General features: G+C 41.7%; 1 protein-coding gene across 5 annotated transcripts in view; it reads right to left on the reverse strand.

The window, feature by feature from the left end:
* Alms1 (ALMS1 centrosome and basal body associated protein) overlaps nucleotides 1–13,677 on the reverse strand; it is a 119,938-nt gene that overhangs the window by 98,743 nt on the left and 7,518 nt on the right. For all 5 annotated transcript variants that reach the window (XM_052719711.1, XM_052719710.1, XM_052719708.1 and 2 more), the window contains exons 2-3: nucleotides 5,882–6,007; nucleotides 4,358–4,553 (exon numbers count right to left, since the gene is read on the reverse strand). In XM_052719711.1, the coding sequence (XP_052575671.1) occupies nucleotides 4,358–4,553; nucleotides 5,882–6,007 (322 nt within the window). The remainder of the gene's footprint in view (nucleotides 1–4,357; nucleotides 4,554–5,881; nucleotides 6,008–13,677) is intronic.

Consider the following 13,677-nt stretch of genomic DNA (forward strand, 5'->3'; position numbering starts at 1 on the left):
TAAGTTAAGCCTAAACAACAGTTGCCTCGTTTAGATATACCTAAAAGATTTTGTTCCCCTGATCCTCAAACGCTTCAGAGGTCTGAGAATATGGCATTTTAATAAAAAAGCTTCTCATGAAAGAGACAGGGCAGCTCCTGGCTGCATCCTGTCTCTCCTCCAAGAAGAAGGATGACTGCAGAAGAATTTCCACCTGGAAGCTTGCTTTAAATGTAACAAAGCCAGTCACACAGGGAAAATAAATAAATAAATAAACAAACAAACAAACAAATAAAATGCTTTGAACTTTAAACCACTACTAAGATCCTGTCTAGACTGTGGACAACAGAACACTGGGGAATCGACTGCCCCACTTTGCCAAGACAAGGTAGGTCTTTCCCACAGGAAAGTCTGTCAGAGCTTCTGGACTTGGCAGCTGAAGACGGGTACAGCCTTGGGACTTTTGTCCCCAACGACCAAGGAGAAACCTGGGATTGCTGCTTAGGTAGCTGGAAAGCTGTCTCACTTCTGCTTAAATGTATCCTTCTCAGACTTGATGGCATTTGATGACTAGGGTACTGACAGACTTGCCACTTTAACAGCTCTCCCCACCCCCAACCCCAAGGCTACAAGCACCTTTGTAGCTCATTAGTTAAGTTTCCTGTTAAAAGTACAGACAGGTGTGCCTCATTCACAGATTTCCTGGTATAGGATAAACAGGTTTTGGATGCAACTTCGGAGGCTCAGAGTTTTAGTATTGATAAATGCAGTTTTGATAAACTGACAGAGCTCTGACTACAAACAATCCAGGCTTCAACATCACAACTTCACAGCTTCACACAGTGGCCTCTCTGGGCCTCCATTCAAGGACATCCCTGACACATGCCTGGCCTCAGGAGCTCTCCTTAGGCACAGGGGCCAATTCCATAACCCCTTTCTTCTATCCTTGACTCTAAAGCCAGAGCCACATAGCTGAAGATACCAAGTTCTGCTGCTTGCTGGGGCTAGAACAGGACCCCCTTGTTCAATTATAACAACTTCACCAGCTTTCTGTTTTCAATGGTTTCCTTCACTGCCTAAGTCTAGCTGTCCTGAAACTGGATCTGTAGACCACGATGGCCTTAAACTCAGAGACCTTTCAATTACATCTTCACCAGCTTTCTGTTTTCAATGGTATTCTTCACTGCCTAAGCTTGGCTATTCTGGAATTTGCTGTGTAGACCAGGCTGGCCTCAAACTCAGAGATCCACCAGCCTCTGCCTCTGGAGTGTTGAGATTAAGGCTTGCACCACCACATCCAGCTCTAAGCTTTTCTTTAATTCCTTTTCACAAATTGGAAGTTTAGCTGGGTGGGATCTTCCCTGAGCTCACCACTCCTTTTATTCCATTTCTTTCCTTCTTTCTTTTTTTTGGTTTTTTGAGACAGGGTTTCTCTGTGTAGCTTTGCTCCTTTCCTGAAACTCACTTTGTAGACCAGGCTGGCCTCGAACTCACAGAGATCCACCTGGCTCTGCCTCCCGAGTGCTGGGATTAAAGGCGTGCGCCACCACATCCAGCTCTAAGCTTTTCTTTAATTCCTTTTCACAAATTGGAAGTTTAGCTGGGTGGGATCTTCCCCTGAGCTCACTACTCCCTTTATTCCATTTCTTTCTTTCTATTTTTTTTTTTGGTTTTTCGAGACAGGGTTTCTCTGTGTAGCTTTGCTCCTTTCCTGGAACTCACTTTGTAGACCAGGCTGGCCTCGAACTCACAGAGATCCGCCTGGCTCTGGCTCTGCCTCCCGAGTGCTGGGATTAAAGGCATGCGTCACCACCATGCTTATTTCATTTCTTAATCTATATCCTTGAACACAGGATTTAGCTCCATTCCACTTCCTGGAGCTCCTTTTCTCCTCAAATTTTATGTTTTGTATTTTACCCTACTCAGCTTGCTCTTTTTCATTATAAATCTTCATTAGAGTAACCACTGAATAACTACATGAGAGTCTATACTAGGCTGTTATGAGATTTCCTCTGTCAATGAAATTAATCAAAATCTCTTCACTTTATCCTCAGGCAGACTCAGACAAGGGCAAAAAGCACCCACATTCACCAAAATATCACAAGACTGGTCTCTGGGCCCCATACTAACATTCTTCTCTGAAACCTCTTGAGCCAGGTACCCACAGTTCAGATCACACTCAGCACCACTGTCTTCCATATTCCTACTAGGATGACCCATTAAGCAGTACTTAAACCATTCAACTGCTTCTCTAATCCACAGTTCCAAGGCCCATATTCCTTCAAACAAAAACAAGGTCAGGCTTATCACAACAATACCCTAGTCCCTAGTAACAACTCCTGTTTTAGGGTTTCTATTGCTGTGAAAAGACACATGCAATTCTTTCACATACATGTGAAGAGACTATGGCAACTCTTAGAAAGGAAAACATTTAATTGGGTGGTTTACAGTTCAGAGATTCAGTCCATTATCATCATGGTGAGACATGGCAGCATGCAGGTAAACATGGTGCTGGAGAAGTAGCTGAGAGTCCTACATCTTGTAGGCAACAGGAAGTGAAAGACACTGGCATGGCTTGAGCCTATATGAGACCTCAAAGAGCACCCTACACAGTGACACATTTCTTCCAACAAGGCCATACCTACCCCAACAAAGTCATACCTCCTAATAGTGTCACTCCCTATGGGTTTTTGGGGGCCAATTATATTCAAACTACCACAGAGGTCAACACCTTTCTCCAGAGGGAAGCCTACAATTGACTTTAACAATCCCCATCAAGTAACACTGCACTGGCATCCTGGCTTGCACATTAACTTGTTTTGAAAAGAATAAGCTCAACTGGGTCCTAGTCTGCTTCTCTACAAAATTCTATAAAACCATCTTTATGGTTAAATTCCTTGATTTGAAAGGTACTTGAAGTTTATCTTTGCAGAGAGCTAAGAAAGTCATTCTACACTAACAAACAAACAAACAAAAACCAGTAAAACCTATCTCAAAGAAATGACTCAATTTCTTCATCTTAATTGTTTTGTTCTCAAAGCTGAGGATAACAATGGCTTAGCATGACTCTAAGAATCAAATAAGGTAAATATATACAAATCTAGACATATCTGGGAAAATAGAATCTTAATTGAGAAACCGCCTCCATCAGATGCCTTGTAGGCAAGTCTGTGAGGCATTTTCATGATCAATGATTGACATGGAAGGGCTGAGCCCACTGTGGGTGGTGCCAACTGTAGGCAGGTGGTCCTGGTTGTATTTAAAAAAAAAAAAAAAAAAAAAAAAGGCATGCCGGGAAAAAAAAAAAAAAAAAGAAAGAAAGAAAAAAGGAAAGCAGGCTGAGCAAGCCAAAGGGAACAAGCCATTAAACAGTGTTCCTCCCTGGTTTCTGTTCCAGATCCTGTGAGGCCCTGCCTTGGGTTCTCTCTATGGGCTAGGATCTGGGATATGTAAGCTAAATCCTCCCTAAGTTGTTTTTCATCATGATCTTGATCAAAGCAATAGAAAGCAAACTTATTATTAAGAGACACTTATTTTTCAGGAAACATTGAGTCTCCACTGATGAGGGAACACCAATCAAAGATAATACGTGATTTTCCCAAAAGCAGCTGTGCTATGGAAGACTAAGGACACATACCTGCTGTGGAATAATAATGCCTTTGTACACTGGTTTAATAAAACGCTGATTGGCAGGAAGTATAGGTGGGATAAGGAGACAAGGAGAATTCTAGGAATTTAAGTGTAAGAGCTAGTCAGTAGTTAGCCTGAGCTAATGGCCAAGCAGTTTTAATTAATATAAGCCTCTGTGTGTTTACTTGGATCTGAGCAGCTGTGGACCGGGAGAGACACAGAAAAACTTCTGCTACACATATCCATTAGAATGGGAATGATCTCCTTTTAGCCTTCTATGAATAATGGAGCATAGTAAAATACATATTTAATACAGCTAAGCCAACCAGCCAGTGTGAAAAAACAGAACCAGCTATTTTTTTTTTAGTATAGCTCTACAGAGATCCTCAACTAAAATGGATTTAGTTGGGAACAAGGCTAGAAGTGCCCCCACACACACCCTCACCTCCCCACCTCCCCACCCTGCACACCCCCACACATAGTTTTTAGAAATATAAACTATTACCTCTGGTTAGACAAAGAGGCATTGGGGCTGGAGAGAAAGCTTGGTGGTTAAGAGCACTGGCTGCCCTTCAAGAGGATCTGGGTTTGAATCCCAACACCCATAATTCCAGATCCTGGGAGTCAGACATCCTCTTCTGGCTGCCATGGGCACCAGACACAAAAATGGTGCACAAACATACATGCAGGTAAAACACTCATACACATGAAATAAAATAAAAGATTAAAAAAAATACATAGGCATTACCTAGCAATGAAGAACAGAAGAGATCTAGCTTTGGTTCCATGACTGGACGTTCTGACTGAGCCAATTCACCTTTCTCCAGAGAGGGGAAATTTATTGCTTTTGTTTCCTCTAGTCTCACATCAATCCCGCTCGGGGATGTATCCAAGGCTTGGGGAGAATCCCTTTCTTGAGGAAGATGAGGCCAAGATTCTGCTATCTGAAACAATTTTAAAGGAAAAGATGCTCAGTCACTAACTGAGTCAACACATTTACACTTAGACTACTGTCTACTCAGCATATTTAACAATATTCTCACCAGAGTGGAAAAAAAGGAAGTTGTTCCTTCTACGTTCTTCTACTACATTAACCTCCTTCTAGACCACTTCCAATCACTCCCATCTCCTAGTACCAAGTAGTCAGGACACTTGTGTTATATTTTAAGTTCTCACTGTTAAATTAATACATTTGGTACTGCATGACAAATCCATAATGTGGTTATTTAAAAAAAGCAAAAACAAACAAACCAAAAAACTGAACAAATATTTCCAAACCTAAAGCTACAGCATTCCCTGGACAAAATGGGACAGGTACTTCACAAAACAATTTAGCATATTCTTGTAAAGTTAAATATACCATTATAATATAATTTAGCTGATCTCTTCCTAGGTATTTACTTAACAGAAATGAAGTCATGTTTACTCAAAAACAATGAAAATTTAAAGAGTTGATACATGCAACATGGGCTAATTTCAGAAGGAAAGAAATCAGATTTTAGAAGTCCACACACTATAATTCTAAAAAGGCAAAGCAGAGATACCAACTATAGGGTGCTTGATTTAAGATAAGGGACTGGAGAAGGCAAGGATTAAATAGCATTCAGAAACTTCTGTCTATAATAGCAATGCTATATGTCTCAAGCATAGTGATATTTACATAACTATCTTTCAAAGCTCATCTGACAAACTGTATAACTAAAACAGTTCACTTTTCTATATTTTATTTATATAGAATATATATAAATATAAATTATAAATATATAAATAGAAAGTATAAATCAATAAACTTAGCTGTTTAAAAATGGAAATAGATAGCTGGGCAGTGGTGGCTCACATCTTTAATCCCAGCACTCAGGAGGAAGAGGCAGGAGTGAGTTTGAGGCCAGCCTGGTCTACAGAGCAAGTTCCAGGACAGTCAGGGCTACACAGAAAAACCTTGTCTAAAAAATAAAAAAGAAAGAAAGAAAAAAGGAAATAGACACCTTTCCTTTTAAAATATTCTATTTATGGTCAGGAAATGACCATAATGTCTCAACTTGTATGTTAAATATCCCATGAGATAATGCACATACACAAAAAACACTTTACAATACTTTCAAAGAATGTAGACTATTGAGATCAAAAAAGCAGGGATAAGCTTTCTGTTCTACATAAAATTATGTAGCCCTATTAGAACACTGAAATAGTAAAGTAATTCACATTTTCACATTCTTCATATTATAGCATTTCTCTGCTGCTGGTAAAAAGAAAGAGTTTGCTGCAGACGTACCTGATCCTCCCCAGGACCCCATTGGACTGTTGTTTCCAGTGGCACTGTACTGGGGTTGGAAAACTCTGCTCTAGAATTGTCTTGATATGAGGACTCCTGCCACACATGGCAAGTCAGTGGAACAACCTGAAAATCAAAGCATACTTAAGCTGAGTAATGCTGGGACTGTACAATACAAAATTAACCATACTCAAATACACTTTTCACTCCATAAAATGCTTTCATGTTGCTATAAAATACTATTCTCTAAGCATAACAGCATTACCAGCTTCATCAGAAGCAGCTGTAACTACCCACAAAAGACTCTCAAGACTGGGCCTGTTGACCTTCCTGTAGGGAAAGGCATTATAAGGCAGGTAAACATAGGAAAAAGTTTATTTAGTGGCTTGGGACCCTATTTAGTTTGGATTATGTACACATACACCCTTGTAATAATGCACTTGACAGCCTAGTTCCTTCACGTGCATGTACTATACACACAAATCCCTCTCCAAACAATGTAGCTAACAACCTCAGAACCCCTCACTCTCCACCTACATTGGGCTTCATGTACACTTCACTGTGAACAATAGCATAGTTTCTCTGACACAACAACAATCAAATTTAGACCATTTCAAGAATAATTCCAATGTATCTGGACAGAAAGAAGAGAAAGGATAATCTGGCCTGAACTGGTTTGGGGTGCATGTACACTAAGACAAACCATGTTGTTCCAGTGAATTTTTTTGGAAAATGGCTATTTATAATCTTATGCCTATGTATAATTTTTTTAAGGTTTTAAATAGATATATAATTTATAAATCTTTATCTTCAAGATCTTTTTTTTTAAATGCCGAATGCAGTTTATTGAAGGAGCCTATGTATAATTGGGCATGCATATGAATCAAATCAGATGCATTATGGGAAGGGACATGTGCAGTAGGAAAAATATATATGACCTAATCTAACAATTAAAATAAGAGAATACCCAAAGTACACCTGAGTGTACTCCTTCTTAAGGGCCTTGAGTACTCTTCATATGACCCTCTCTGATCTCATGCTCCTCCTGTAAGCTCAATAAATGCATTTGCTCACAAAGCTGGACTTGGAATAGTTACTCTGGTTTATCAATGACTCCCCTATCTGGGGTCATTAAATGTTTATTCACGTCTCCCCAGCAAAAGTTCACACAACAGACTCTCTCTCTCTTCTTAATCACTATTCAAATTGTTATTTATGTTCACCTAAAATTAATCGAGGCCTTAAGGTTAACCAGTTAGGCCCAAACACAACTTTTCACTAAACATTTCCAGTTCCTAAATCTTCTATACCTACAGTAAAAGCAAGTAGGAAAAAATGCAAATTGTCTATTTTCTAATCTTACTGTTCTTACAGCAATGAAATTAACTCTAATATCAGGAGCTTAAATCAGCGTATAGCATGAAAAGAAACAAGGAAATTTAAGGGGATGTTGGAAGGGAATGCCACCACCAAGACATGCCCACTTCCTCCAGGTTCAAATGCCTCACTGGCTCAGGGACCAGAATTTGAACGCAATTGAAAAAAGAGAAGAAACAACAACAAAACCAAAACCACTGTGAGGATCACCTGTGTAGAGGAATTTACCTTTTCTGAGACATATCTCAACAAAACCATGCTTCAGGCCAAAATATAAGGTGACCTATTTTAATCACTTAAAGTTCTTTCCTCAGCTATAAACCAGGACTTTTGATAAAACTTCCCCAACAAGATAATAAGCAATGTTTATAATTAAAACATATCCTCCCCCTCCCTCAGACCTATACATAGGAAGAATTCCTTTAACTGTTTTGACTGTTTTTTTTTTTATCTTATCAGCATTCATCTGCAAACCCCCAGAAAACACCCAAAAATCACTTATAAACTTGTTCAATAAAAACCTTTTAGAACAGGTTATATGGAAAGATATATAAATGTGTGTGTGTACGTGCACACATATATGCAGTAATAATTAAATAAAAAAGAGGTCATGAATTTGAAAGAGCCCAAGGAGGGGTATATGGGAGGATCTGGAGGAAGGAAAGGAGAGAAATGATGTGATTGTATTATAATCTCAAAAATAAAAGAAAAAAATAAGCATACCAAAACATTTTACTTAATCTTTTTGTTTTATTTTCATTTTTCAAAACAGAATTTCACTGTGTAGCCCTGGCTGTACTGGAACTCGCTTGGTAATCCAGGCTGGCCTCAAACTCAGAGATCCATTTGATTGCCACCCAGGGCCATGGTGATGTCTGGGCCTGGGCTGCTGCTGAGGCCCATGTCTGTGTTCATGGCACTGATATAGCTACGGTCTGTGTTGATGTCTGAGGCTCCTGATACCACCAAAGGCAGAGAGGATAGGGCTGTATAGAGCTGGTCCTGCCCCTCACTGGCTGCAACACTCAGGAGAGAGGGTCCTATATCTCACCTGGGCAGCACAATAGAACTGACCCTGTTTGCAGAGGCATGGGCAGGTCACACTCCTCTTGTCTGCCATGTGGTGGCCTGCGGGAAAGATGTCCCCTCCCCTCACCCCTCACCCCCTGCAGCACTCGTGAGAACTGGCCCTGTGCCTCGCCTGGGCAGCACAGTAGAACTGACCCTGTAGACAGGGGTGCAGGTGAGCCAGCCCTGAGGGAGTGAGAGGGACGTAACTGGTACTGCCTCCCTCATCTGTGGTGTGGTGGTGGGAGCAGGGAAAGATGCCCTCCCCCTTTGCCCCTACTACTCCAGCTGTTGAGGGACTCTCCCCTTTACCAGCTGCAACACTCAGGAAAGCAGACCCTGTACCTTGTCTGGGAAGCACAGTTGCGCTGACTCTGTTGGGGGGCAGGGGCACAGGTTAGCTGCCCAGGGAGTGAGCATTAGAGATCTAGCTCCACCCCTCATCTGTCATAGGGTGGCATATAGAGGAAGAGATTCCCACCCCTAGAGCCTGAGGTCGTAAGATCAGGAGAGCTGCTCCTGCCCCACACCAACTGCAGCACTCAGGAGAGTAGGCCCCGCACCTCACCTGGGCAGCACAATAGAGCCAACCCTATTGGCAGAGGAGTGTAGGAGAGCTGTCCCCACTACTCATCTGTCATGAGGCAGTGTGAGTGGGGGAGAAATACCCCCCTTACTCCTCGCGTCTCACTGCCTGCAACAGACAAGGACAACAGACAAACTTACCCTCCTCTTTACCAGCTCAAAGTGGGTCCTGTTCCTCACCTGGGCAGCACAGGAGAGCTAACCCTGATGATGGCAGAGGCATGGATGGGCTGGCCCTGAGGGTGTGAGAGTGGGATAGCTGGCCGCACCCGTCTGCCATGTGATGGTAAGGGCGAGAGAAAGCTGCCCCCCATCCCTGCCTCCTGTGGTGGGCAAGGGTTCTGACCCTCTCCCTTACCAGCTACAGCACTCAGAGAGTGGCCCCTGCATCTCACCTGGACAACACGGTAGAGATGGGCCTGAAGGTGTAGGTGTGGAAGAGCAGACCCTGAGGGCGTGAAAGCAGGAGAACTGGCCCCTTCTCTAGCTCATCTCTGTAACGAGTGAACTAGCCAGGGCAATGCAGGAGAGCTCCCCCTGGTGGTGAGGACAAGGGAGAGCTGGCAGGCTAAGCAACCCTACAACTACCCGGGCCCAGAACCAGGGTTGTTATGAGTTGGCCCACCCCAACAGCCACCCCATCTGTTATCTGCTGGAGGATGTGAAGGGACCAGTCTTGCAGATCCAAAGCTACAGGATCTCCACAACACAGGGCAACAGCAGGATAACCAAGAGGAGTCCCAGTGAGGGTCCAGCACTGATAGTGTAGCAGAAACCAGAGGCCTCAAAACAGATCAATGACTCTGCAATGAACACTTGCAAGTAAAGATATATGAGCAAAAGGGTTTACTGTGTGACTCACTGTGTCACACTACAGCTTCCATGACAAGGTTTTTCCTATTTTTTTTTAAATTTTTTTCTTTAAATTTTATTTTAGGGGGAGGTTGCAAGGGCAGAGAGAATATGAAGAGATGGGAAATGAAGGTGATCAAGATGCATTATGTGAAAGACACAAAGAATAAATTAAAAGAAAGTTAAAAAACAAACAAAAACTCTGCATCAGTCAGGAGGAAAGAGAATCTTAAAGATCTAAATTCTTATAACTGATTTCTGTCTAGAAGCAAAACAGCTAAACTACTACCAATTAACAAGGAAGAGGAGAGAAGCTGTAAAATTAGTGCAAATTTGAGTTTACAAGAAATTAACAAAAGTCAGCAGGGCTAAATAACAAACAGGGCACTAAAAATTAGAGTAGAAACTGTAGAGGTAGCTCAGTTGGAAGAGTGCTTGCCTAGTATATACAAAGCCCTGGGTTCAACCTCCAGCACCATATAAACACCCCAAGTGTGGTGATACAGCCCTATAGTCCCAGTACTCAGGATGTGGTAGCAAGAGAAACACGAGTTCAAAGTCTTCCTTAGCTAGTGATTTGAAGCTAGCCTAGGCTACATGATACCCTTCTCTAAATAAATAAGGTGGTAAGATAACTCAGTAGGTGAAGGCACTTTCAGTTAGCCTGACCAACACATGGCTCAATCCTGGTACCCATACCCACATAGTAAAGAAGGAAACTGATTTTCCTAAATTGTCCTCTGACCTACACACACAAGAATGTGAACATGTGAAGGCACATATATGCACACAAACACCAAGTGCAAGAGATTAAATAGAGCTGGAGAGTTGGCTCAGCTGTTGAGTGCTTGCTATTCTTCCAATGGACCTAAATTCAATTCCCAGCATCCATATGTTGAAGGATGCTAACAATCAATCACCTGTAGCTCCAGATCCTGGGGATTCCACACATTCTTCTGGCCTCCACGGTCACCTGTGCTCAAATGTGTGTGCACTCATGCTTGCGCACTCATGCTTTCGCATGCGCGTACGCGCACACACACATAGAGAGAAAATTTTAAAACCTACTTTTTAAATCATGCCCAATAAGCTAAGGTGAACAACTAAAGTCAGGAAGACAATGTCAGAACAAAATGAAAATATCAACAGAGACATAATGATTTTAAAAAGTGACAAAGCCTAGAGGGTTGGAGAGGGAGCTCGGTCAGTAAAGAACCTGCCTTGTGAGCACAAGGATCTGGATTCAATTTCTATTATCCACATTAAGAGGGGAAAGTAGCTGCTTCAAGCCAGTAAGAGACCCTGCCCTAAAGGAGGTAGATAGCTTTTCACAGGAACAACATGCAAGTCTGTCCTCTGACTCCACACAGGGGCACACACAGGCACACAAATCTGCATGCACACATGCACCCACAAATACATAAACATGCACATGTACATGCACACACATAAAAAAATTTAAGTAACAAATTTTGGGGATGAAAAATAAATTGAATGAATTGAAAAAAATTCACTAGAAGGGTTTAACTGTAGACTTGAACAGAAAAAAAGTCAGTTCATCTGAAACAACCACATCTGAGCAGCGAAAAATGTACAAAAATAAATAAAAGTCAACAGAATCTAAGGGACTTATAAACATGATCAACCTGACTCCATATGTATTATGGGAACTCTAGGTAAAAGAAAGGAAAAATGGGCAATGGAGCTGTGGTAGACTGTGGGAGCCAAAATTACTCAGGGTCAGAGAATCTGAGCTTGCTTTTACCCAGCAGGGCTGCAGAATAGGATGATTTGGCCAGGGGCGTGTTTACCAGCTGTTTGGAAGGGTCTACACTTGGCTGTATGGTTGTGCTTTGATCTTGCAAGGGGACGGTCTTTTGCCTCTCCACTTGGCATATTATAAAAAGCCCTTTTGAATAAAGCTCTGAGCGGCAGCTGGGTATTGACCCAAGGCCCTCCCTAAGCTATCCTATGTCTCTCTGTCTTTCTCCTCATGGTCTAGGTCTATCTTTCTACCTAATATTTCCTCATTCCTCTCTCCTCCAACCAAGAATCCTTTGAAAGGTGGGAGCAGGTCGTAGCTGGTCACTCACAGACTCACACAGTGGACTCACTGGTAGGAAGCTTGTCTCCCATATTATGCAAGTCCCAAACCTCAGTCAATGCTGCAAGAAAAAAAAAATTGCCACTCTGTGAGCTGAAGGTAGTACTCTATAATGGTCAATGCCCAGTTCTGTGATTCCCTGAAGTATACTCAATAAACAATGTTTACCATCAATACTTATAATCACTTAGGAGGCAAAGAAAGATTGCAAGTTCAAGGTTGGCCTGGACTATACAAGCAATCTCTATTTCAAAAACAATGAGCCAGGCTGTGGTGGTATATGCGGTTAATCCCAGCAGAGGCATTCAGATCTGTGAGTTTCAGGCCAGCCAGGGCTACACAGAGAGACCCTGTCTCAAAAATAAAAACAAAAACAAAAAAACAGAACCTAAAAAAACAACAAATACTTTTTTTTTTTTTTTTTTTTTTTTGGTTTTTTTCGAGACAGGGTTTCTCTGTGTAGCTTTGCGCCTTTCCTGGAACTCGCTTTGGAGACCAGGCTGGTCTCGAACTCACAGAGATCCGCCTGGCTCTGCCTCCCGAGTGCTGGGATTAAAGGCGTGCGCCACCACCGCCCGGCTAACAAATACTTTTTAAAATGTGAGCAGACCAACAACAAAGAAAATGAATTACTCAGAAATATCACCCCAAAAGAAAAATCTAGGATCAAATAGCTTCACTGGAAAATTCTACCAAACATTTAAAGAATTAACATAAGTCATCCTAAAACTCTCCCCATCCCCCAAAGGTGGAAGGAATCCTGCTATATTATTCTATGAAGACACCATTGTCTTGACACCAAAGCCGAACAAGGAAGGATGCTTCAAGGAAAGAAAACTTTAGACTAATATCCCTAATGAATATTGATGTAAAAATTCTCAACAAAATAATAGCAAACAAAACCCAGCAACACATTAAGAGGATTATATGACATGACTAACAGGATTTATTCCTGCAATACAAGAATGATCCACACAGAAAAATTTATCAATATAATAAATACATCACATTAACAGAAGGAAAGATAAAAGACACATGATCACCTCAATTAAAATAGAAAAGTCCTTGACAAAGGCAAGCACTGTTTCATGATTTTAAAAAAAAAACAAACAAAAAACAACTAGGAATAGAAGAAAACTACCTTAGAATAAAGTCCATGATGTGAAAAGCCCACTCAAATATCATACTCAATATGAAACACCTAAAGAAAATAGTTCCTCTAAGGATTCAGAACAAGGCAAGGGTGCCTTCTCTTGCCAGTTCTATTCAACAAAGAAGTAGAAGTCCTAACCAGAGTTGTCAAGAAAAGGAAAGAGGCATACAAATTGAAAGGAAGACAGCTGAGATGATCTTATATATACACACCCTCAAAAACTACAGAGACAAACACACATTCATTTGTGCATACACACACACAAACAAATACACACCACACAAGTTGCTAGAATAAACTAACTCACTAAAACTGCAAAATCAACATGAGAAGATCGGTTACAGGGCTGGGGAGTGGCACAGCTGGTAAAGTACTTTCCATGAAAACATGAGTACCTAATTTGAGGTTCCTCAGCACCACGTAAAAGCCACACATCTGTGATCCCAGAATGGGGATGGGGTTAGAGCATGGAAAGGCATCCCCAAATCTCACTGGCCAGACAGTCTAGCTAAATCAGTGAGTTCCAGGCCCAGTGAGAAACTGTCTTAAAAGGTGGGGGACTGGAGAGATGGCTCAACAGTAAAGAGCACTTGTTAGGGCAGAGGATGCAGGTTTGGTTCCCAGAACCCACAGGGCAGCTCACAACCATCTATAACT

This window comes from Peromyscus californicus, unplaced genomic scaffold, assembly GCF_007827085.1.
Source record: "Peromyscus californicus insignis strain IS unplaced genomic scaffold, ASM782708v3 Scaffold_6__1_contigs__length_162567912, whole genome shotgun sequence".
Lineage (NCBI taxonomy): Eukaryota > Metazoa > Chordata > Mammalia > Rodentia > Cricetidae > Peromyscus > Peromyscus californicus.